General features: G+C 39.3%; 1 protein-coding gene across 3 annotated transcripts in view; it reads left to right on the top strand.

Moving 5' to 3' along the window:
- The window catches only part of LOC100539953 (ralBP1-associated Eps domain-containing protein 2), a 29,723-nt gene extending 6,152 nt beyond the window's left edge, over positions 1–23,571 (top strand). For 2 of the 3 annotated variants that reach the window (XM_031557203.1, XM_031557204.1), the window contains exons 4-12: positions 42–139; positions 1,776–1,914; positions 4,324–4,387; positions 6,668–6,810; positions 9,800–9,894; positions 14,572–14,641; positions 16,701–16,766; positions 21,179–21,221; positions 23,391–23,571. In XM_031557203.1, coding sequence (XP_031413063.1) covers positions 42–139; positions 1,776–1,914; positions 4,324–4,387; positions 6,668–6,810; positions 9,800–9,894; positions 14,572–14,641; positions 16,701–16,766; positions 21,179–21,221; positions 23,391–23,556 — 884 coding nt within the window. In that variant the 3' untranslated portion in view covers positions 23,557–23,571. The remainder of the gene's footprint in view (positions 1–41; positions 140–1,775; positions 1,915–4,323; positions 4,388–6,667; positions 6,811–9,799; positions 9,895–14,571; positions 14,642–16,700; positions 16,767–21,178; positions 21,222–23,390) is intronic. The other variant, XM_031557208.1, reaches the window with a different exon arrangement.
- The last annotated feature ends 3,068 nt before the right edge of the window (positions 23,572–26,639 follow it).

The following is a 26,639-nucleotide window of genomic DNA, read 5'->3' as shown; positions in this document are numbered from 1 at the left end:
GATTATGCTTTCATTTATGTACTCATTTTAAATGTCTGTAGCTCCCTATGAAGTCAGACACTCTACTCACCAGCAGGATGGATCATCATCAGGGAATTACGGGGCCAAACCTGCTCTCGCATGTTCAACTCTTAGTCGGGTAATGAATTATGTGTCTTTTCCTCAGCAATGTTACTGATAAAGCAATTGAGAAAATTGAGAAAGAACTCTCGCTTTAAAAAGTTAGTGTTCTCCGTAGTATTTTTAGACAAGACACTGAAGGGTGCTTTTTAGTGTAAGAAAAAGGAAGTAGAAATTAAAATGAATGATCCAGTTAAATTGCTAGAGCTAAGAAAAATGAGAAGCACCAAATGTGGAAAGGAAAACTAGACTGAGAATTTTCAAATGTTAAAAATAATTGTGAGGTTATCCTAGCAGAGGCAAAACATTTTAATTTGAAATATATGAGGTTTCATTGAGATTCTTTCTTGAGTTAGGATGTCATCTGTAACACATGCACAGAGATCCAATATTGTGTGTATTCCTTTTTTATCCCAGTTTATGAGATGACAGCTCAAGCAGAATAAACAGATTTATGGTCATTTATTGTTCTTATGAGGTGGGTCCTATGTTTTCCTGCTCGTTGTAAAAGCAGATTTTTCTGATGTTCCAGTAAGCCTACTGTACATTTCTTATGCAAACAGAGTTTGCCCTGAGGAGGCACAGAGCTCTCTCAAGGGGGAGCTTTTCCTAAAGAAATGCAACTCAGGGACTTTGTAACTTTTCCATAGTGTTTAGCATCCCATAATAAAATGTCACCAAAGCTTCAGGGAAAGATCTAGAGATAATGGCGTATAATTTGTGCAAACTGGAAATGAAATTGAATGCATTTGTGCAGTACTTTGAAATGAAAATTAATTTACAACTGTATGAAGTTGCCTGTTTCAGGGGATCTTTTGATGTATTTCAGAACCAGTATTTTGCTTTGATTCTTAAATTGAGTGATGTCTGTCAGAGAAAGGGTTTTGGAGGTGATTGGCACCTGGTTGTTCATTCTTACCCCCTCTCTCTTTATGAGTGCTATCATCCAGACCTAAAGTGTCTTGAACCCAAAGTCATTTCAATTCAACAAATGCCCTAATTATATTGGCAGCCCTCTTCTAGAGTCAGTCAAAAAAGCGTGTAAATAAAGGACTGCAGCATCCTCTAGAATATTCTTTTTCCCCAAGTTGTGGTTTTTACTCAAAGTGAGGGAAATGATAGAAAATTAAGGAGATCTCTGGGGGCTTGCAAATCTGAATGAAGTGTATACTGAATTACCTTGGGTGAGCTGTGGATGCAGAGGCAGACCAGCTCTGTAGATACAGCATCTCTCCAAGGCCAAATAGTTTCTTAGCAGAGCTAAAAAGTCAGGCACTGCACTGCACAGGTATAGATGTAGGCCCATTACTAGCCCCTTTTAGATATGTGGTGTTCAGTTCAGATTGTAAGCATGGCTGAAACCCCAGAATGAATCCAGAGGTGGTAAGGGATGACTTTACTGTGGTCAACACTAGTAAGATTTTGTTTTTCTTTTAGCTTTGGTAATGTAAAACTTCCTTTAATTGCCCAGATAAAGTATTAGCCTCAGTGTTAAAAGTAACAAGACAGTAATCAGTGTGACCATTTCTACTTTTCATCTTTCTGTAATACCTGTCTGCTGCCAGAACAGCATGAATCTGGTCTGTTGAGGTTCCCAATGCCCTATCTGGCCCTCTCTTGAACCCAAATGCTGATGCCGGTGACCCTTCTCTCAGTCTCTTTCAGTGGAGAGGGAGCAGCCGGACAGCAGTGCCCATTACTCAGATGACCCTTGGAGGATAACCGAGGAGCAGAGAGACTACTATGTCAATCAGTTCAAGTCCCTGCAGCCCGATCTGAACTCCTTTATTTCAGGTAATTTTTACCAAGACATGTCCACTTTGAGTAGGGGAACCAGGTTGAGAGATGTGAAGTATTAAGTAGTTGAATTAATTGTTTTCTCTTTAATGAGCTTATGAACAAGAGTTCATTGTGATTTATTTTTAAAGGCAGGCAACTTAAAGAACAGACCAATACTGTGGGCATTATGCTTTTTTCCTAAATATGGATATTAATTCTTTCAGAACTAATTCAGTTCTGAAGAGTAACCGTTTGAAAAGCGAAATGCATCATACCTCCTTCAGTTTTGCAGATACTCTTCAATACTGAAGATCTCTTTCCCCTTCATTTTAGTCCCTGCAAGTTTACTCTGCCATCAGAGAATCAGGCAAGACTTTTTTCTCTCCCCTGTGCATCTTCCGTAGAAATCCAAACAGTGCTTTTTAATAGACATCTGCACTCCTGTTGTCCTGTTTCACAGGTGTTATTGTTGGCAGCAGTAATGGTACACATCATATTTTTGTCCTTGTTTAAGCTCTTTGCAGAGCTAAGGGGAAAAAGACGTAAAAAAATTGTGACTTCACACAAAAACAAAGTGGTTACCTATTTCCAGTGCATGATTTGAAACCTTTGAGAGAATATGCACGCTTGCTGCTCAGACTTGAGGCAACGCTAAATGTTCGGTCCTGATTTGGAGAAAATACCTCTTAGGAGAAGCATTGTGGTTTGGTGAAAATTAGGATGATCTAATATTCTGAGTGTGTGTATTTGTACATCACACTTGCAGTGTTTATTGAGCTGAAAACTCTGTAGGCTTGGGCTTAACTTTCCCAACAGAAAAGCGACAGCTTCCATATGATGAAAGTTAAGCATGTGTTTAACTGACCTGTGTATCAAGCCTGAGAGTTTATGGCTCTGAGGGACTGAGATTTTGACTTCGAGGTGGTTGAAAGCAAATGCTGGAGAGCACATACATGGTATAATTGTAGTAACAGCATAATGAGATTGCGTTTCCATCCTGAATAGGAGGATCAGAGTGCCTGTGAGAGGCTTCCCTGCAGCTACTGACAGTCTGTCAAAGAAGTAGCAGGGTTTACAGTGAGGACATTTTTTCTGAGTCTAGGTGTACTGCTGTTCTTCAGCATCATCTGGGATTCAGCATCCTTGGATGGAGCCAAAGGTTTGAATGAATTAATTGTCTGGATGAGGTGCTAGAAGATGTGCTTAGTAGCTTAGTGGGTAGTAATGGTTATAGGAGGACTGTTGGACTAGATTATCTTGTAGGTCCTTTCCAACTTCGTGATTCTGTGATGAATTACCTGATGCTGACAGAAATTAATGCTTCTGCAGTACTTTTCCTCAATTAAGTTTCTTTTTTATAATTTACTCGAGGGAGAAAATGGTTGTTCAACTACACTGCATTTCCTCACACACCTATATACATCTGTGACTGTGTGCATCCGTATCCTCATATAGAGTTTCTCAGGGAGCTCTGCATTTTTATTTATGTCGAGCAAGACTCTCAGACAGTCCTTACACATCCAGACTTACTGTTTATAAGTGATAAATTCAAGCTTCCCACAACATCTTAAAATAATTAAGCTGTAGAAATCTTTGTTGTGGGGCGATACAGGTGCTAGAAATTTGTTCAGGCTTTGGAATTTATTTAAGAAATCTATCATATGAAAATCCATCGGTACTGAATATTTCAGCCCTAGCCCAGGTCAGTGCTTGTGGGGATATTCTGGAGCTGTACTATTATATGGCTATGTCATGGTCTTGTCCTCCTCTCTTGACATCTGGCTCCATAGATTACATGCTGCGCTAGCTGTATCTTGACCTGTCCTAGTTACAGCCTTTCTCACATACTGCAGTGACCTGAATGCATGAAGAAAAAAGGGTATCAACCTAGAAGTGTGTGTTACTTTACATTCTGTAAAATATCAATGTAGGTTTTGTAAGCCTACATCCTGGCAGGGCTTCCAGAACACAGAAAACTTGTGCTGCCCCAGTAGCAGTATGCCCAATGTGCTTATTTTATATTTGGGCCATTCAAAGTGATGCTGTGGTTAAAGCAGTAGTTTGGGAGAGTAGCATACATTGCAGCACTGCACTGCCATGCACGTGGCTTCTGAATAAAGCAGAGCTGTTTGTGTCCGTTATTTCATCCTTGGTGACATGGTAATGTGTTAGTTATAATCACTATCACTGAAGCATTTTTTCTTTTATCTATTTTTCCCATGTAGAGGGAATGGGGAAATGAGGTCAACAGCTCTGTCTGGATTTCTCTGTCACAAATGGTCCAACAGCTACATTAGGATGCAGTTAATCCTAGTGCTTGCTGAACATACAGTAACCAGCTGCTTCTGGTACAGCAGCCTGGACCAAATGTAAACAACTGGAGAATTAATTTCTAGCAGTTGATAAGACATGGTTTCCCAACAGGTTCCGTGGCAAAGAATTTCTTCACAAAATCAAAGCTGCCCATCCCAGAGCTTTCTCACATCTGGTAAGTACTGTAGTAGCATTTGGGATGTGTATCCTGTTTTTCAAAAGATACCTAATTGAAGAATTCTTTTTGAATTAAAAAAAGCTTCTTCAATTCTAATTATCATTCTTATCTCCAGATTCACTCTCAGGCCCAAGCAGCAGGGTGCTCATTGATCTTCCTGACACGCTTCTTTTCTGCAGGGATGTTTGCCTGCTCAGCAGGATGGGAAAGGCTTGAAGAGCAGTGTAACTGAGAGCTGTTCCTAAGTGTGCTGTAAGAAACATCATTAGCTCAACGAACTGACATTTTTCATGAAACGATGTAGAGAAAGGCACATTTGGAATGTTTTAGATGTGTTGTTGGCTTTATGGTTCTGGCTTTGTTCTGTCAGATGAGGCCTAATTAATGCCTAATTTTTAGTAAGTACAACTACATAATTCATCAATGCTTTTCTAATGAAGCTGCACACTTCTTTTTAATGAGCTTATTTAGGAACAATTGTAGATGGAACTGTACATGATAAAATTTGACAAGAATTCTATGATCTTTTCATAAACAATGTGGTGCTTTGTAATTCAGTGTCTTCCTTGCATCTAGGCAGGAAAACTGTTTTAAGTGTTGTTCAAAAGTGCTGATAAGTTTTTACTTTATATATGCTTTTGTGAGGATAGATATGAAGAAAAGCTTGCAAGAGCCAAAACATATATTGGGGTCCAAGAATATGTCTGGAATTTTTTCAAAGCAGATTGTAAGTCAAGAAAATAAAAGGAAAATAAAAAACCAACAACACAACAAAGCTGCTTGGAGAAGGCTCTGAGGAGGCCTCATTGTGGCCTTCCAATATTTGAAGGGGGTATATATATAGGAGGAAATATGGCTGTTTACATAGGTGGATAGTGATAAGACAAGGGGGCATAGTTTTAAACTGAGGCAGGGGAAATTTAGGTTAGATATTAGGATGAATTTTTACACTCAGAGGGTGGTGACGCACTGGAACAGGTTGCCCAAGGAGGTTGTGGATGCCCCATCCCTGGAGGCATTCAAGGCCAGGCTGGATGTGGCTCTGGGCAGCCTGATCTGCTGGTTGGCAACCCTGCGCGTAGCAGGGGGGTTGAAACTGGGTGATCATCGTGGTCCTTTTCAACCCAGGCCATTCTATGATTCTATGAAAAAAAAACAACAGAAACACAACCAGAAAGGCATTCTGTTAGGGGAAGTCAGTATTTGAATTTGAAGTAAAGATTGTATAGGAAGAATGGATTAAACCAATACGTTAATAAAACACATTGTATTCGTATTGCTCACGTAAGTTGTTCTCTGCACAGAATTCAAAGAAAGCATTCCTTTCTAGTAGATAATTATACTTTTGTAATGATTTATCAGTTATGCTACTGTGTTAAACATATGGGATGTTTTTATGTTTGCCACTATGACTTCAGCAGCTTGAAAAAATACTTGCTATTTTCAAAGTGTCGAAAGTTATGTGTTTCTGTATTTTAGTCTCTGTGTTAGTAGTAAGATATTACTTATTCTGGCAGAGGAGTTAATTTATGAAATTGAATTCTTGAATATCTGAAGCCCAGTTTTATTGTTTTATAAGCATTCAAGAGTTAAAGATACAAGAGATTTAATGAGCAGTGAACAGTAATATTTGGACATATCAAGAACTTTAGTTTACCTATTTCCTTGAGGCTAGTCAGCATTGCTAATTAAACCCTTGCTGAAGTCTGTTTTTAACTTTGCTTTAACTGGCTTAAGATCCTGCATGGGTTAGTCAAAACTGCTTTCAACCATTAGAAAGTTGATTTCACTCTTAGAAATGCAAGATATTTGCAAGGGCTGCTCCAAAAATAATGCTTCCTATATTATTATGTTGGTCCATGATGTCAGAGGCAAATGTTGGCTTTAAAATAAATGAGGAGATATTTAGATTGGACATTACGAGGTAATTCTTGACTCAGAGGGTGGTAAGGCGCTGGCACAGCTGCCCAGAGGAGCTGTGGTGCCCCATCCCTGGAGGCACTCAAGGCCACGTTGGGGCCCTGGGCAGCTGAGCTGGTGGGGGGCAGCCCTGCCCATGGCAGTGGTTGGGGCTGGGTGGGTTTTGATGTCCCTTCTAACCCAGGCTCTTCTGTGGTCCCAGGAGTTTTAATAGTTACAGTCAAGTAGAAAAAAAACAGTGATTGTCCTCTATCAAAATACGTGTTTTCAAAGCTTAATTTCTCCATCCCCTGTGATTGCACGTGTATAATTCCCAGAGGTGATGGCTTGGTAAACATGTTACTGCTGTACCTGCAGGGAGCTCAGCGATGTGGATTGTGATGGGGCGTTGACACTCCCTGAGTTTTGTGCTGCTTTCCATCTGGTGGTTGCAAGGAAGAATGGTTACCAGTTGCCTGAGACACTGCCTGAGACACTGCTGCCGGACTACCTCCAAGCAGGTAACATTCCTGTAGCAAGTTTAAGTCCTACAACCACCTCAGAAACTCATGGTGCTTGTAAACAAGGTTTAATTTTCCTCACTCATTGGAGCTGAGTTCATTGCATAGTGACTTCCCTTTTTTTTTTTTTAAGGCATGTGTTTCTAATTGTGTTTATGATGCAATTGTTGAAGATTGGATATATGAGAGCACAAAACAACACTGTGACATGTAACCTGCCTCTGTCTGATTGTCTGCTCCAATGTACTTTAGGTGCCATTATAGCTAAAGTGGCAGATGATTAGATGTAGCTACGACAAACCAACAAGACATATATGGCTTTTAACTCTTAGTTATTTTCTCATGTATCTGTCTTTTGAAGATGTGTTGGAAACAAGACTGGATTGCTTTAGAAATTACTGTGCTAATATATGTTGTTGCATTCAGCCACCAGTTATATGAAAGGGTGAATTTTGTTTTAACTCATGTTATGTAATCCACAGCTTCTGCTGTAATTAATTTTCGCTAATGACGGGGATTACAACAGTTTGTGAAAAACAAGGATGTTATTCCAAAATATAATACACCTCAGTAACAATATGTAATGAGAAACATGCCCTTTCGTTTGTTCACTTCAGTTACGTCTTTTGTAATTATGAGTGAACATTGACATACAGTGTTCAATCTGAAAAATGTGCATGGCTTTTTAGGGCAAGGAGGATTAATCACAGATGATAATTACAGTGCTAAGGGATAATATTTGAGACCTAATAAAATCTCCATTAAATTTGATGACACTGAATATATTAAAAGACAGGAAAAGAGCAAATCAACCTGCAGTTACAAAAATAAATCTGATACAGGGTAAACATTTAATAAGTAATTTCTGGTGGAATTATGTTCTACTATCTTCATGTCCAAAGGGAGAAGCTCCTGTGAAACCTGTACCTCCAAAACTTCATCACTTTTAGTCTCTCTAATTACATTCCCTTGTCATAATTACAGCTACTCTTTTCCCTCCAGTACCACCACTTTTACTCCTGTTGTCATCATAAAATAGCTTATAAGCTCTGTCTTGCAGGCTGAGGTTGGCAAGTTCATCTGTCAGAAAAGGGGAAAACCATCTTTGGCAGCAAGCTTTCCAATTTAATCAGGAGGGTTTTAAACTAGAGTTGCCAGAGGTGGAGATAGATCCTCAGATCACTGCACTTTGAGACTAACAGTGGTAATGGATGCCCTGAACCATGAAGCTGTTGGAGCAGGTCCAGAGGAGGGCTGTGAAAATGATCAGATGGCTGGAGCACCTCCGCTATGAGGACAGGCTGAGGGAGCTGGGGCTCTTCAGCCTGGAGAAGAGATAGCTCCAAGGAGACCTTATAGTGGCCTTCCAGTACATGAAGGGGGCCTATAGGAAAGCTGGGAGGGGTTTTTTTGTAAGGGTAGGTAGCGACAGGATGAGGGGAAATAGTTTTAAACTGGAAGAGGGTAGATTTAAACTAGATATTAGGAAGAAATTCTTCACTGTGAGGGTGATGACGCACTGGAACTGCCCAGTGAGGTTGTGAATGTGCTCTTCCTGGAAGTGTTCAAGGCCAGGCTGGATGGGGCTTTGAGAAACCTGGTCTAATGGAAGATGTCCCTGCCTACAGCAGGGGAGTTGGAACTAGATGATCTTAAAGGTCCCTTCCAACCCAAACCATTCAATGATAATAAGTCTTCATATAAATCTACCTACAGTAGTATCAAGTCATTACATCCATGGAAGGAAGGGCATGGTAAGCTGTGGTTGTTCTCCAGGAGTCCTTTTCCATAATTTGTTCCTTTTAGCATTGAGCATCTATCAATTTCATAGATGATTATTTTTTCATGTGTTGAACAGAGCCAAGCATTTCAAGTGGTCTTTGTAAAAGGATGATAGGACTAATTGTTCTAGGCACACTACATGCCGTGGGTAATAAGCTAATGCTGTTGATTTGAGGATCTGGAAATGTCTTGCTGCCTAGTCAGGATTCTGAAATCTTTAGACTTGCATAATTAAAAACACAGCATCTTAATGCACTGTACCTCTGTGAATGACAAGAAAGAATATGGTTCTGGTTGCATCAAGTTCTAAAATAAAAGGATTGATAAGTAAGCAAATCATCGTATACTTGGCTAAAACTTCAAAAGAGATTTTTAAAATAAACTTTTTAGTGTTTTCATCGATTTAATTTCTCTGAAATTTAGATTTTATTTGTCTGATTTGGAACATGATAAAGGTTTCTGGAAACTGTTTTTCATTAGATTGTATTAAGTTCAGGATGGAGTAGGTTTTTCAAGGGAAATATTTGTGTCTGATAAGACTATTAAAGCTCCAGATAAAGTGACTCAGAGCATAAGACAGAGCACTTCAGAATGAATTAATCTTGCTAGTTTTATTGCTTGTTCTATAAACTACAAGTGCAGGGCCAAACTCTATCCTGGCACAGATCTGCTGACAATTTGACCCAGCACCTTATTCTCTGAATTTTTTTATTAAATTAACAAAAAAAATCTGTCAAGCTATTTGCCCTGTATGTAACCCACTGTATTTTAAATTAAGACAGATTTGCAAGAGCTCAATTTCTCCAGCTGAACTAGAGGCTAGCCAGAAACTAGAGACTTGACCTGAAAACTGGTTATTCTGTATTCAGTATAACCAATCATAAGAAGAAAGGTTTACGAGCTTTTAGGGTAGATTAACTAATCCTGTAGTGATATCAGCAGAAGAACCTGAGCCTACGGAATAGAAGTGCAGTTCTTGCGAATATTGCCATGAAAAGTTTAGAACTGTTTTTTCTTTTTTTCCGCTCTCAGTGCGGTTTAGTTGAGGAATACTGCAGATGATAGGTACTGCAGCAGTGGCTGGGTTTTTTGTCCTTGGTTTTTCTTGCTTTCCATTTTAGTGTGTAACTGGTTTTAAGAAGTGCTATTGATTAGTCTCTTGTTGATTTTTTTTCCGTCTTTTTTATTGTTCTCCTTTCCCCTCTAGCCTCCTTGAAGCCTCTGCATGAGTGTGCGCTGTTTGATTCTTACTCTGAACCATTGCCTGGTGGCCAGCTGACACGGGACTTCAGCCGGATGGAGGTGAGGAAGTGTGGTCAGGACAGCTCCTGCAGAGTGCCAAGCAATAGGACAGTCTCATACTTTCAAAGCTCCATTTCCCTACATGCCAATGAGATGAAAAGTCTTGTCTTTTTCTGGTTTCTTCTACTTTGCTTCTTTGGAGTTGAAAGTATCCCTATTTGGACACACACAATTGAGTTCTAGGTGACTTAGTCCCCAGTTTATTGTTGAGCTTTCTTATAGTCTAAGGAATTAGCACCTAAGGGTCTACTTAGTAATTGTAAGGAGCTGGAAAGCTGTTCTGAGGGGAGAACAGGGAAGGAATCCTAGGGATCTACTGTGAACAGTATCACAGTGTCAGATGAAAGTCTGTTGCAAGCAAAACTAAGTTAAGGAGAAGTCCTTATTACTGAGGTTAAAAAAAAAAAGTTTAACAGTCTTTAATGCTGAACTAACAACAACCACTGAGTCGTGCTTGGATATTGCAATTCTGAATGAATTCACTGTGGGATTCAAGGCTTTAGCATTTAAGACAGAGAATGAAATGGCAGATTGACTGAAAAAAATGGGCTTTCAGCTCAGAATTGTTAAGGTTCTGAAAAGTGCTGCAGATTGCTGCTGCAATTGAATAGAAGGCTCTTCTGATGCTGCTGCCAGGTTAAAAAGTCATGACATGTCATGACAGCTCATCAAAGTGTTTCCCCAGTTATTTCAACCCTGTGCCTTGTTCTGGGGTGGTTCTAGCTCAGAACTCAGCTCTTCCATCACTAAATTTAACTCAGGAGGGTCAGACAGGCCCTCCTGAGCTACTACTTCTAACACAGCCGAGTGTAATGTGTGCTTTGGGTAATGCTGCAGACGACGCTTTGAACATCTACTCTTGTTTTCTGGAACTTTTAAAATATGTGTGGTCTCCCTAACGCACTTGCTGGGTATTGCTTTTGTACAGCAGCTCAACTAAAGCACAGCATATCTACTGGATTTTGAAAGCAGTGCTATTTTTCTGGTATTGTGTGGTCTGGGGAGTCCTTGTTCCAGTTAGAATGCTGTCTTCACAAGTGATTGCGCAGATAAACAGAGCAGACTTTTGTTATTGCAAAGTTATGGTAAGGTTTGTTCTTCAGTAGCACAGCCTTTGGGATTGTGAGACTACAGCATTTGTATATATATTTCAGAAAGTCCAGAAATCTTGCTTTCCAAGTCGTCTTATGTTTCCTGATCATAAAATGTTATTCCAATAACCTAACCAGTACAATTCCACGATCTTATCAGATGTCTTATTTTTAGGCTCTGCTTGTTTATAGTCCATTAATGTAGGTGCACAGTAAGGATAAATCTAAGCAAAAAAGCTCAGGCTCACAGAAACCCCAAGCAACAAATCCCTCATTTTACATTTAACTTTTCATTTGATTTCCAAAAGTTAAGCTGTTAAAAACCCCCTCTGCCTGCTCTCTGCTCCCTCCTTGAGATGTTCTCACCATAAAGGCAAAAACTTACCGTGCTGTGTAATAGTCAACTACCATTCTTGGGGGAACAGCTGGATGCACTGCTGCTCCATTCCTAGTTTCTGCAAGATGGCAAGATGTTCTGTAAAATTGATTTTTTTTTATGGCTATGTTGAAAACCAGGAAACTTTTCTAGCATGATTACCTGCTGGTTGAGAATAGTGAGAGTTACCGGATTTTATCTCAGTGATTTCCCTGGCTTTGCATTTTTTCTTCACTGTCTAGGACTTAGACACGTTGGGCAGAGCTCTCAATTAGTTTTTTGTAAGGCCGTGTTATTTTTGTCCTTTGTTATCCAAGATTAATGGAGCACAAAATCTCTTCTCAAAACTGGTTTGAGAATGATTTTGGCTTGATTTTTCATTGTTGTTGTTCAACTGATGTTTTTATGTTTGGAATTAATGCTCTGAATGAGTTTCATTTGGAAATTCAATAATTCATCTCCCATTCATCTCACTGTGTGGGAAGTGCAGTAATTCACTGTTACAATTTAATTTGTAGCTTGGCTATTTGAGGAAACACAGTTTAGATACTTGGCCACTATGTTAGAAATACTGTATTATCAATGCAATCAGATATGCATCATCTCCATGTCTTTTGTCTCTTTCCATCTATCATCAATTCTGTCTGTTTAATTTCAGAAGACCATTTTTACTGTGGCTGCTGAACTACAGCACTACAGTAAATTGGATATGATTCTTTACTGTATTTATAAAGAAGATAATGTCAGCAGACGTCATTTGAACATCAGGCTTTGTTAAACTCAAAAAATGTAGAAATACTGGTAACGATATGTTCAAGAAAGATAAGAGTGACTGTTTTTGCCTTCTTTTTTTATTTTTAAGTTTTTGTCTCTCACTCTGATTCTTTTGTTTTTTTGATTTATTTTTTTTTTCTCTTCCCACTCTTTTGGCTCCTTTCCATAAGCCTTCTCATTGCCAAAAGCTTAAAGATAAGATAAAAGATTTCTCACTATAGGCATAAAACGACTGGCTGAGGTTGCTCTAAGCTCCCTCAGAAATGTCATACTTACTATTCATTGAATTTTGTGAGAATCATTCAGTCGATTCAAACATTCACTGAGTTAGATCTTTAGTCTGACACTCTTAACAACTAATAAAACCAAGAGAGAGACTAGTGTCAAGTGTCATCCACTCCCATGCTATAGCAGCGCCAATAGTTGCTATTTACCATGCACTTGGATTATAAATCCTAACATAAAAAGATGAATCTCAATCATAATAGGAATCTGGCAATCCTGAAATATTCAACTCTGAATTGCTTCTGTGCCTCATCTTCCCAATGTTCTTGGTTTTTTTATCTGCTTTGAAGCAGTCTGTGAAGATCAAGAGCCACTGGTTCTCTTATATGTGACAAGCTCTGTTGCCTAGCCAGTTGGTGACCTTTTTGCTTTACTTTCTTGTAGCACTGACTTTAATATTTAGAGTGTCATGGCTAGCTAGGGATGTCAAGTGCTTTGCTCAAATGTTTTCAGAGTCCTCAATCTGTGTGTTTGCAGTGCTGCTTCCTCAAATCATTAGAGAGTCACATATGCAATTTTATAAAATAGATCTCATGACAATTTACTCTGGAGGTGTTTTTTGTTCTTTTTTTTCATGTCTGCAAGATCTGTGTTTCTTATTATTTTTGCACAATGGATTGTAACCTGATGTGTGCTCCCTAGGAAAAAATCAAACCTAGCATTAACTTAATATTTGGAGAAGTGTGGGGTTTCTGACATTTGTTTTATTGTTGTTTTGGCCACAGAGTTGTTCTTATTGATATTGATTGCAGAATTTGTTCCTACTTCCTTCTCAGTATGCTACACAGCAGAAGTTAGAAGAGCCGCAAATGCCTACATTATAAGTTGCTGCTGAAACAGCTAAGGAGTACCCCTTGAGAGCAGCCCTGCAGAGAAGGACGTGGGGGTCCTGGTAGATGAGAAGCTGGACATGAGCCAGCAGTGTGCGCTTGCAGCCCGGAAGGCCAATTGTGTTCTGAGCTGCAGTAAAAAAGGGGTGGCCAGCAGGAAAAGGAAGGTGATTGTCCCCATCTACTCGGCTCTTGTGGGGCCCCATCTGCAGTACTGCATCCAGGCCTGGAGCCCTCAGTACAGGAATGACATGGAGTGCTTGGAAGCAGGTCCAGAGGAGGGCCACTAAGATGATCAGAGGGCTGGAGCATCTCTCCTATGAGGAAAGGTTGAGGAAACTGGGATTGTTTAGCTTGGAAAAGTGGAGGCTCTTGGGAGTCCTCATTATGTTCTTTCAATACTTGAAGGGAGTGTATAAACAGGAGGGGAAATGGCTGTTTATGAGAGCAGATAGTGATAGGACAAGGGGGAATGGATTTAAACTGAGACAGAAGAGGTTTAGGTTAGATGTGAGGAGGAAGTTTTTTACACAGAGCGTGGTGATGCATTGGAACAGGTTGTCCAAGGAGGTTGTAGATGCCCCATCCCTGGAGGCATTCAAGGCCAGGCTGGATGTGGCTCTGGGCAGCCTGGTCTGGTGGTTGGTGACCCTGCACATAGCAGGGGGGTTGAAACTAGTTGATCTTTAATGTCCTTTTCAACCCGGGCCATTCTATGATTCTATGATTCTATGACTCTATGATTCCTGTTTTCCCATTAGAGGCTATAGCAGACATGCTAATGAAATCATTTTTCTGTTTTCAGTAAGTGCGTGTTGAAAGATGGAAGTAGTCCAAGAATTAGCCACCTCAGTGAGAATGCTTTAGATACAGAACTACTGGACTGTGCTGTCCACCTTGTGTTTTCACCAAATAGAACGTTCAGATGGAGACTAACTCTGTTGAAAGGGCTGGAGAAGGTTTCTTCAGACCTAATACAGGAGTTATACCTGGAGGAAAAAAGAAAACACAGAATGACATTGCTCTGTTTTGGGAAGTCTCTCTTTGCATATAATCTTTAGTTCCTTGTGATTTAATTGTGATGAATTGCTTCTTTAACTAATTTCAGGTGTGAAACTGGTGTACCTTTAAAAGCAGAGAGTCATAGCTATCTTTTTAAAGATCTTCCCTGCTTCTTTATCGTATAAAGCCTATCTTGATGCAAGAGAGAAAATCACCTTTATTCATGTCTGTCTGCGTTCTTAAATATTTGACTGTGTGTGTCTGCTCTGACTATTATATGACTATCACTTATTATAATAAGTGATCTTCTCTCTTTAAGAAGACATCAGCTGAAGAGGTACCTGATAACTCTGCCTTGAAAAAAGATACGAGCAAAGATGACAAACAAGGTATTCAAATAATTTTTTTTTTTTTCCACTTAAGTTCCACATGTTAATTAATAATTCCATGTATATGCTGACAGAAACAATCATATGTTTGATTTCCAGGCTGGTTATGTTTTGCTGTAGATATAAAAAGACAGGTCATTGACAGCAGCTGATGTGAAGAAAAATAAATGAATAGGTTTGCTCCGTAATTAACTATCCCACGTGAACTGTATGAAATACGCCTGTTAAAATAGGTCTAGTCCTAAGGCAGGTAATGTTGCACTTCTTATTTCAACAGAGTTGTAATTGTCATTAACTGAGATTTTGTAGAGTAGAGGCTGGATTGTACCAAGTTTTGGATTTACTTTTTTTGCAGAAAATTGCAACATTTCAAAATCAGTTTTTATTCTGAATGAAGCAACAACAACCTAACAAAAAATAACCACAACCCTTTATTGTCTTGTGAAGCAAACATTTTGGACAAACTGGAAAAGATTCATTAATGCCATTTGGAGTCTGGGAGCAAACCAAGTGAAACTGAAGTATTTTTTTACTTTTTACTAAGCAGCAGCTCAGGACTTCCAGAATCAGCCCTGGATCATAGCATGGTCATTGCCTTTTTTATTCTTTATCCCTGACCTTTCAGGTTCTCACTTGCTGTCCTTGTCCCTCAGCTGTGGAAATGAAACATTTGTAGGTATTTTCTTGCCTGATTCTCAGAGCTGCAGATAATATATTCATTAAAAAAAAAAAAAAAGAGAGAGAAAAAAGAAGTAGATCTTGACTTTCAGCTGTCCTCATCAGAGCCTTGAGACCAGGTTGTCCACATTCCTGAATGACATTCTAAAGCAGGTGTGACCAAGTTTGGCAGATTTCTTATATTCCTTGGTTTAAGAAAAGTTTACAAAATCAATGTATGTTTGTAAAACACTTGGATAAGTCAGTGTATTCCAAGAAACTCATGTTTTGTTGATGAGATCTGTTACACTGTAAAAATCATAATGCATATGACCAGGAATTGAACTGTGGAGGTTATTACTTTCAAACATCTACAGAAGATCTAACTTTTACTTGATGAATTCGTTTTCTTCCGTGATAGGAGAAGAAACAAAGAACTTGTTCTTTGCTCTGGGCTGGTGGTGTGTTAAGTCTGATGAGAAGCTACTCCAATTCATGTGGTCCATTTTGGCTGAGGGCTTGCTGTTTTTATGACAGATTCCTACCTTGTCAGCCAAAGAACAAATGCTTTCTCATTTTACCATTTATTGCTATTCCAGCAAATGAAAGAACACATTGCTTTCCTGGCTGAGTTGTTGTTCCCAGACGAGAAGAATCTGCAGATCAGGACTGCAGGAGCAAATTTTCCTTCATTTTCAAAATGATACAAGTAGATTAGCTCCACTACAGTATCAGGTTATGATATAGTTAAGTGTGGAAATCATGAAAATAGAACTTGATCTGAGAACCAGACTGGTCCCATGTTTTCTTTGATAAAGGCAGATGAAGATGAGAGATTTCTGTAAAAGTGGTCATTTATAATACAGTGTATTACATGCATTAAAATATGCTAGTGTATGAAGAACACTTGAGAAAGCAATTAATAAAGGATGCGTAGACATCGGTAAGATAGGAAAAGCACAAAAAATTGTGGTTTCTTGAATTTTAATCCTGTCTCTATCAATGCTATTTGACATCTCCTGGGGCAAGCATATGAGGCTTCAGTTGCCAAAAGCAGTTGTCTCTGCTGTGCCCTGGATTTCTGGGTTTGTACCTTCAGAGAGGTGAGTCCCAGATCTGTCAAGTGTTGCTGGTGTCCTTCCTTTGTTCAGACATCAAGTCCTCAAATTAGGGATTATTTGGCAAGTTGGGCATAGGCCTTTCTATTCTTGACTTTTTGGCTCTTATGAATACTGTTAAGATATTTGGTGTTCTGAGACTGTTTTGCTGTTGATGGTTTCTCTTCATGTATGTTTGGCTTTATTGAGCATTCCAACGGATACTGTTCTAGTACTGCATTCTCAGAGCTGATACCTAAAAATATGATCTGTACATATTTAATTTTCTTTCTTTTTTTAACAAGCTCTTAAAGTAAGCACTGCTGTCAAAGCGATACCAAAGGAATTTCAGCACTTGACTGTGAAAACAGGTAAGGAGAAAAAAAAAATCACGAGTTACTTCCATTGGAATTTCAATCATATATTTTTATATCAGAGCAAACCTAAATTAATGCAATCTGACTATTTTTTTTTAAGATCCCTTTTCTCTATTATTATTATGCTACTGAAACTAGCGTTTACCTCATAATGGCTACTACTTTATGAGTAATCTTGATTAGTACTTCAGGATGTCAAAAGGTTCTTTTTTTTCTTCCCTTGTTTAGCATATGTGTGTTCTTCGTGCATCAGAAATATTTTGGACATAGTATTTTGAAAGGAATGTGAATTCTGTTTTTTTTTTTATATTACAAATGAAATGCAATAGCATCTTACTGATAAAAGCTCTTCTCCGGTGTCAAGTACATAATGTTTCAGTAACTATGTAACTATTCTGAAATGACTTCTTTTTTTGCAATAAAATGGCGTTCACATTTTCCATCAGGAAGTTTAAGGGTAGATAGCCTTTTGGCACTTGAAGCACCAGCACAAGCTTTTGTTTCTGGGGTTTTTCCCTTGAAAAACCACCTACAATTTTTCTTTCTCCAGCTCTGATATAACCTCCTTGTTGTAATGCTGGAAAATTTTAATTTTGGAATGACATAGTGAAAACTGCTTAGCTGCTCCAGAAACTTTCTGTGCATTCAGTTCAGTTCATCAGGTCTCCCTTGCCCTCCCCTTTGTTAGCCTCTTTCCTGGAGTGGTAAGAATGTTGGACATTTCCCAGTGAAATTAGAATCTGGACCTACTTTCTTTTCTTCTGAATAAACATTTTTACTCATGAAGATATCCTTGATTAAGAAAACTGACTCCAAATGTCTGTCACAGCAGTTCTGTCTCACAGCTCGATTTATTCATGGCTGCTCAACAGCTGCATGCTTCATTTTCCAACTTAACTCTTTCTTTTTATTTTCTGCTTTTTTTTTTTCCCCTGGCTTCTTCCCAAACACTTGGCAGCTACAAGGTGTCCTATCAGCTCTTGTTCTTAGAGTCACAGAATCATTAAGGTTGAAAAAGACCACTAAGATCACCTAGTCCAACCATCTTGAACAACTGTTTCTCCTCTTATACAGACAGACACACATATTTGCTCCCTTCTGAAGGGAAAAGGAGGTCCATTCAAAAAATCAATTCTGTTCTCCCTTGTCCCTGCCCTCCACATTTTGTCCTTGAGCATCCCAAGAAGAGGAGTCTCAGGGGTGATCTTACCTCTCTCTACAACTTCCTGCAGGGAGGTTGTGGTGAGGTGGGGGTCGGCCTCTTCTCCCATGATTCAGGCTGGACACTAGGAAATGCTTCTCCAAGAGAGTGGTTAGTTGCTAGAACAGACTGTCCAGGGAGGTGATGGAGTCACTGTCCTTGAAGGTGCTCAAGAAACATTTAGATGTTGTACTGAGGGACATGGTTTAGTGGGAAATATTGGTGATAGGTGGACAGCTGGACTGGATGATGTTAGAGGTCTTTTCCAACCTTGGTGATTCTATGATTCAAGGAGTTTTATTTTCACTTTGGCAATTCCATTTTTGGTATGCTTAGGAAAAATAAAACACTGCCACCTGCACATCACCGTTGTCACCATCATTTTCTCCCCACTGTCTTGCATCTCCTCCTGCTCCTTTGGCAGTCCTGCAGGTTTTGCTTACCAAGGGAGGCACTGTAAAAACCATACATGCTCAGCATCTCTGAAAGTCTGTCCATTTTATTTAGACTGCCAAGTGTAAGGTCATTGCTGGCCTTGGACTTCTAGAAGATTAAGGGATCAAATTTGTAAACATTTAAATTTCCGTCTATGCCACCAATAAGAGATGATAGATGAGTCACTGCAGGTGATTTAAACTAAAAAATCTTGTTTTGTTTTCCTTATCAGTGTAGCATGTTTGCACCTTTTATAAGAGAGTTTTCCACTCAAGTTTCCATCCCATAAAGCAGGGAGGCCCCAGTTGTCTGTTAGGCTACAGACAGAAGTTGTGGATTCTGCATAATTAGAAGCGTTAAAATGAAGTTGAGCTGGGGGAGGTACTGGAAGCAGTTAAACAGCCAAAAAGGGAACCTTCACACACCTGTGGTTTGAGTGAATAAGTAAGTTCACCATCAGACACGATTTTAATTGGTCCAGACCAGGCTGCTGAGTTCATCAGGCTCTGGTAACCCAGGAATCATACAAACTTTAAAATAATAAATGTAATCAGTTTACTCAACAACTTTGATTTTGTCTTGGTTTCATGTTAGTTAAGCTTATTTGTTCATAGCAGTAGAAATATGGAAAACTCATGAACCGAGTAAATATTTTTGTATCATCTTGAATGATTATATCATATATGTGTGCAAACCTACACCTCACACATGAAATATGCACAGAGCGAGTGCGCTACGATGCCAGCACACTGCACAGAAACGCTGCCACGTTGTTGTTTGCATACTCTAATAATGAACTACCTGTTTTATAAGAGTTTTGTATATTGTTTTTCACCTTATGAAAGATTCACAGTAAGGCTAGGTCTGGATATTGTGTAACTGTAGCCTTGAATTTCCTGATTTTCAGGAGCTTAAAAGAAAATCCTTGGCAGTAATATTATGTTGCTATATTTTTTTATTTGCAGTCTTTTCAGGTCTTTCTCTTCCTTTTGTTTCTCTGTCTACCTCAACAAGATGTCCTCAAGGACAGATAAAACGTCAGTTTTACCTGTCTTTTTTTTTTTTTTTTTTTTTTCTAGAAGAAAGGCTTTCTAAAAGAAGTATGAACAGAATTACTATCTCCATAAAAGAAAGAAAATTGGATGGTTCTTAAGCATGGCTTAGCTTGGAGAGGATTTACACTTCCTATTTATAAATGGCATATATTTAATAATTGTGTATGTAATTTAATAATCAGCAATTGCAATATTTTGAAAAATTGGGTCATATGGCTGTAGAGAGGCAGCTTCTCCAGTCGTATTCTCAGGAAGTTTGACAGAGAGAGAGCAGGATTATCACCACTGCATATTTTAATGGTAATTCCCTCTCTCTTCTTTAATTGCTTAAGAATAAGAGTTTGTTGCACAGAAACCTGGAATGACTGTGAGCCAGTTTGCTGGCGACGATAATCTGATAGAACATGGTTTATAAATGTTTTTTTTTTGTATCTCTGCCAGCTGCATTTGGGTTTATTCCATCCAAAGCACCAACTATCGCTGTGTGACCCTGAAAGCCATTTCTTTTGTTAAGAAATAGCATGTGGCTGTACATGTGGCATATGGTATTTGTTGTGCTCTGTATGCCTAAAGCCTCGTGTGTAAGGCCTATGCAGGGACACAATGTGAGCCATTAAAAGGTCTGTATTTGCCAGCTGCTACCACAGGGAGCTCCTGCCCTGTTTCAGGGAATCTGTTGTACTCTCAGGCAGTGCTGTACAGCAGCTGATGATAAATGTCTGACTTGGATGCAGGCACCTATTTGAAGGAAGCAGAAGTTCTGAGAATTTTTTTTCCCTAAACCATGACACCTATCCTCCTTGCTTCTCTGAAGTGTTGTGCCTTGATTAGCAGAACAACAGGAAAATACAAAGATTCACTTCGTAAGTGCATTGGGATCACTCATACTGTTGCAATTCCTGGAGGATTTCTCAGTGGGTTGAATTTGAAAGCAATCACACGGATATATTTTCTCAAGATTTCTTTGTGTTAGCAAGGAGAGCAACAGCAAAGTCTTGTAAAGAGTATGTAAACTGAGAAACAGCCTCAAGGAATTTCCCAGAGAAGGTAACTCAGCACTACTGTTTTCCTATTGCATAGAATCTGGAGGTGGCAGGATGTTCAGAATTCACACAAATAAAATAAAGAGATTTTTACATTGGTAGAAATGTTTTTGTCCAACACTTAGCCTACAAAACTTTCTACTGTTCCTTAAAATGCCTTTCTTAAAATGCCATGCCTTTGCTGTGTTGAAGTAACTTCAACCTGATGTATTAAAAATTGCTGTGGGTGACAGGAACACAGACTTCTATACTAATTAGTTGAGGTGTTTAGGAAGGACATAAACGTTTGTGCTCTGGAATCTGGGACAACATATAGATATCTGGACCAGGAGAAAGATGTTTTCTCTGGAAAGTTTATGTTATTCCTGTGTTGCTTGCCAACTCTCTTTTGTCATGGCTGCCTCCAGAATTGCTCGTCAGTGCTGTCAGACCCATTGCTTCCTCTGCTCTGCAACAGCCAAATCAGAAGATGAAGTTCTGACTATGCTTGGGCTTTTGAATTTTTAGAACATTGACACATTACAGAAACAAAGGAGAAAGAGAAGCAAAAACAAATCACGTGAGATGAGCAAACTCTCACATCCACATTTGCTAAACTCAAATGTACAGTGATCTCACAGCTCTTATTTAACATATTATGTGCTAGCAGTTCTTTTTTCTTTTCTCTTTCAGCTGCTCAGGAACCTCATGCACTTAAAGCCAGACCCAGATCCAGGTACCGCTTTCATTTCTGTTTCAAGATAAGATGTGCACTGCTCTGATGTTAGATGCGAGGTGTGATAATGAGTGTTGCCATATAAGCTGCAGCCCCCAGGAGCACTGCATTATGCCCTGCAGTCTCTGCTTGTAGGCCCTGGCAGTTCTACCTGGCCACTTCCTTGGGGTGGTGGCTGCCTCCAGCCCTGCCCCATGGGGCAGTGGCAGGATGGCAGGAGCCCCCCTGGCTCCGGGAAAGGCTCAGTGCTGTTCTGCTGTTAAACCCTGCATGGTGGCTGTGCACAGATGCAGTGCCAGCAGCTCAACTCTCATGTGTGAATGAGTGCATCCTTTGGTTACTGTGCATATGCATGCCTGTGACTAGTCAGTGTGTGACTGGTCAGCTCTTAACTGAGCACTAGAAATGGCACCTGCTGGATTTGGATATTCTAAGGAAATGGGAGATGTGCCAGGAGCTACTGTGTATAAATGGATTATCTACTGGTTTTGGCTCTTCTGTTGGACAGTCAGACCATGCATTCACCTTAAAACTTTTGTTTTTTGGTTTGTCAGAGGGCTTAGATTCTTTTCTTATTCAGTGAAAAGACAGTCAGGAGTTCTTTCCTTATAAGCTTGTCAGAGTTTGCTAATAAGAGAAGACCAGCTCTGCACATAATGAATGGAGATGGAAATCCCCTGTTCTTAGAGATTCCATCCAGAAAGGTTGAACCACCTTGGGTGCCATTTTTCTGCTGACAGCCATTTTTGCTTTTATGCTGTTTTAAATTCTCTCGTTGTGTTGCTGAAACATAGAATGTAAATAAGAAAAAGAAAAAAAAAAACACAAAAAACATAAGACTATTTTATGCAAAATTCATGTAAAAGTTCTTCAAACATAAAATGCATAAAATTGCAAATGCTTAAACAAGTTTGAAAAATGCCACTTGAACGTGAGTGCCATGACGTATGTCTCACATCTGACTTTATGTCACTGCTTCAGTGCAGAAGTTGGACTTGACATCCCCAGGCACATCCTTGTACCCACCCCAGGAGCCTGGCTTTTTAGCACAAGGTGCTGAGGTCTGCCTGAAGCAGAGATTCATTGTCACAGGTTTCTGTGTTAGGAGCTTTGGGTTAGGTCTTAAATGATAATGACATGGAATTCAAAGCTCTACCAAGACAAAAAAATTATCAGCAGAGGTTTTTGTGTCAGATGTAAATTTTGAAGGAATTACAGCTTTCCCTCTTGAATTTATTGAAGTTTACATCAGAAACAGGATCAGCATTGCCAAGTGTCTGTCCAACTAAATAGCTGTGTTCTAACAACAGCCTGCTTGGCAAGAAAAGATCTGTTTCCCATTAGTGGGAGTTATTTCTGTTCTACTCAAATGTGGTTTTGGTCTTGCCAGTCATACATAATGTATTACAGTATGTATAACATCTCGCATTGTCAATGCTCATTTTGAACAAAGCTCTTGATCATGCAGAAAAACTGGTAACTACAACAACTGAAAAATATTGGATGCTATTCAGCAAAATCAGAGCTCTTACCAAATGTACTGCATTGGGATTACGTGGTATGAACTTATATGGAATGGCCTAGAAGAGTGTACTGAGACACACAATTGACCAGTCTAGATTGCTTTGGATCCATTCAGTTTTTCTGGATTTTGTTGAATTTGGTGACTGTTTACTATGAAAAATAATATTCGGGTAGCTAAAGTACTATAAATGACTAAATATTGCATACAAGAGTTCAGTTGAGGCTACACCAGTATAAATACAATCCTTGCAGTTGGGAAAGCAACAGAAACTGTAATGAGATATTTTTTTTTTAACTGTAATGAGATTTTTTAACCCAGCTTTATTCAAAATAGTCACTACAGTTATTGTTGTGGCAGTTGAAGTTTCACAAGAAGAGCCAAAAACTGTGCTGTAGTAGGCCTTAGAAAGAATTAGCCCTCTAAGTGTGACAGGTCCATTTCCCCACATGCATGGTTTCTTCCCCCTGTTGACAAATAAATCCCCCTTGTTGTAAGAGGAACTGTTAGTCAGCAGGGCAAGGGATTTCCACCATGAACTCAAGTTCTGGTCTGTGTATTTTTAGATACTATTGACTGTAATTGTTTAAATGAATTTTGAAATAAAATATTTTCTGCTTTTTTTTTTTTTAACTGTTCTTGCATAGGTCTTATTCTAGCACATCCATAGAAGATGCCATGAAAAAGGGAGAAGAGCCCCCTACTCCACCTCCAAGGCCACAGAAATCACATTCCAGAGCTTCCTCTTTGGATCTGAACAAAATATTTCAACAAAACACACAAGGTAATGTTTGCTTTCTTCCCTTCTTTTGAGACCATTTAGGTTAGTTGCGTATTTGGCAAATTGATCTGTTTGCACAAACGTTCGACAATATGTGCATATGCTTTTCAATGCTATAGACAGTAATGTATAACAGAAGAGGCCGAGCTTTATGGCATTACATCACCAGTGAGGGGGAAAAATCACTCTGTTGCCATAATTAAGGTGATTATAATGTTTTCTGGCACAATAATGAGAAGCTTAACATATGGTAGTCTGTCATCACTAACTGTTTATAACTAGTCTGGCTGCTTAGACCATTTTCATTAGTAACTACAGTGCATTTGATTTTTATTACTATTTATTATTTGTAGCTCAAAAGCAGGAAGAAAACCTGGAATGTTTAAGGCAGGAGAAAGTGAAATTTATTGTATGCAAACGTTTTTGACATTCAAGTCTTCCTTACACGTAGGGCAATCAGAAACCATTCATTGGCTAAACAGGAAAGGTAATTTCTTTTGATGTGGATGCGTGTTGAGGGGAGAGAAAGAGGTAGGGTTGTGGCTGGAGGGAAATAAAAGCAAAACATACTCCAGCGCTTTAATGTTGAAGCATTGCTTTTGCACTGCACAGCGAGTGGTGGAAAGAGGAGCTGTTTGTTCAGGAGAGCAGGCACCCAGCACTGCTGAGCTCTGGCAGTGTCCTTGAATTGGGCCAGAGGTTTATGCAGCGCACACCAATCATCTGCCTCAAGGACTAGGTTAAACATGGTCATGTTTATGCTTCACAGAAAGCCAAGGTCTGACTGTGTCAAGGAATGTTTTAACTGGGTTCTCTAATGTGGCTGTTGGAGTAGAAAAAAAAAAAAGAGTTTTGTCTGTTGCTGTATACGACCTCTTTGTGGAAACATCAGTCAGAACTCAAGAGTCCTGTTATATGTGCCTAACCCTGAAACTCACCAGCAGTAAACAAATTTTGTTTTGTTCTTACACAGTGAAGCAATTCCTGATCTGCCACTGCAATTCCTATTCAGGGGTCTGTTGCCCCTAATTTGGATTTCAGTATACGCAAAAAAAAAAAAAACATATTGTGAAAACAAATAGAGCCAAGTATGCATTTCATAAGGCAGAAAATCTTCTCAGATTCCAGATAAAATGCATAACTGCAAGGGAGTTAACTTGGATTTAAGTTTCTCTTGGAACACAAACGAAAAGAGAATGTAAATTCTCTAAGAAATCGTTCTGTGAATGAAGAGTAACATCTTGCTTTGAAATGGATCTTCTTGAAAGTCACAGTTACTGTGTTACAAGTAAAATAATGATTTCTTCTGGGAAACTTAGCAAACTGGAAGTGTTGTAGAATATGACTAAAGGAATGGATAACTCATTGATAGATTTTGGATGGCTTCATCACTGGAAATGGGACAAATAGCTAAGGATAGGCAATATTTTGTTTAGAAAAGAAAAAACTAAAAAAAAAAAAATACCCCTCAGAAGTACGTACTTTGGTTATCCAAAAGCAATTCATTGTACTTAGTTCAAATTTATAGATATGTATAACTGGAAAGAGAATTGGCTTTTGGATGACAAAACCTGAAATATAGTGTGCTACCAAATTGCGGAAATGTGAAAGGTCTCCCAGAGGTTCAGCTTCCTCCTTTGCCTGCAAGGTCTTGGCCTGTAATTTTTTGCTGTCTTGAATGTGCCCTAGTGGTAATGCTAAATGTTTGGGATGGTTGTCTTTCAGTCAATGGAGCTCTTCTATTTTGTGCCCAAAATGTAAATACTCACTGAGTGAGGATGTGGATGTAGCCTTTGAGGATTTAAAGAAGAATTTGTTAAACAATGTATAGCCTACTAACTGTTCAATTTCAAATAAATTTGCATTATTAGTAAAATATTAAATCAAGCCATCCCAATACACCCAGATACCACAGCGCATTTATCTTGCTTTGCTCTCATTAAAAATGTCTGTATTGGAAATAGTGTTTTCAGTTCTTTGTTCTGTGAAGAAACGTGAGCATGCATTTTTCTGATGTTAAGCCCTGAATGTTTGCTATTCTGTAGCATCCTACTGATAATAAGACTTTATACAGATGCTTTTTCTTCTCCCACTTCTCTTGTTTTGACCACTGCCCTTTCTTCCTTCTTTCCTTGTTGGATTTGCCATTCATTAGAAGTTCCAGTCTCATCACTTTGTGTATTCAGATACCTTTGTCATCTAAAGACAGCTCTTCATGGAGTGGTCAATTTTTAGGAGCCAAATGCTTTAAAAAGAGAGTTTTTAAAAGAAACTGACAACTATCACCTTAAACCCAAAAGCCCTGGAAAGGCAAGTGACATGTACACACGTGTCAGGCAAATTGCAGACACTTATATATTAACAAGCTGCATTTCTATTTCTGCTGACAGTATAAATCATGATGTTAGAATAGTTACCATCTGCAACTGGAAGATACAATTAAAGATTTTCAATGTAGATGATGTGATGGCAATGTACTTGGTTTCTTGGTGATTGGGATAATACAAGCTGGTATAAATATCAAACCTGATGTGGGTCTAACCGCAGGCTAGTTAATTACTTTCCTGGTGTACTCTTGACTGAATGTTTGTTTTGTTTTCTCCTTGTCTTCCTTTCTGGATCTTCAAAAATAGTCTCATTGTGTCCCTCTCCACTCTGCCCTTGTGAGGTGCCATCAGGAGTACTGTTTCCAGGTCTGGAGCCCCCAGTCCAAGAAAGACAGAGAGCTGTTGGAGAGGGTCCAGAGGAGAGCAACAAGGGTGATCAGGGGACTGGAGCATCTCCCCTACAAAGACAGGCTGAGGGAGCTGGGCTTCTTCAGCCTGGAAAAAAGAAGGCTGCGGGGTACCTCATTGCAGCATTTTAGTACCTAAAGGGAGCCTACAAACAGCAGGGGAGTCAACTCTTTACAAGGGTAGATAACAGTAGGACAAGGGGAAACGGTTTTAAGTTGAAGGAGGGAAGATTTAGGTTGGATGTCAGGTGGAAGTTCTTTACCATGAGAGTGATGAGGTGCTGGAACAGGCTGCCCAGAGAGGATGTGGATACCCCACCCCTGGAGGTGTTCAAGGCCAGGTGGGATGGGGCCCTGGGCAGCCTGGTCTTGTATTAAATG

The sequence above is a fragment of the Meleagris gallopavo genome, chromosome 1 (assembly GCF_000146605.3).
Source record: "Meleagris gallopavo isolate NT-WF06-2002-E0010 breed Aviagen turkey brand Nicholas breeding stock chromosome 1, Turkey_5.1, whole genome shotgun sequence".
Lineage (NCBI taxonomy): Eukaryota > Metazoa > Chordata > Aves > Galliformes > Phasianidae > Meleagris > Meleagris gallopavo.
The sequence above is the reverse complement of the archived record's forward strand: the minus strand, read 5'-3'. Positions and strand labels throughout refer to the sequence as shown.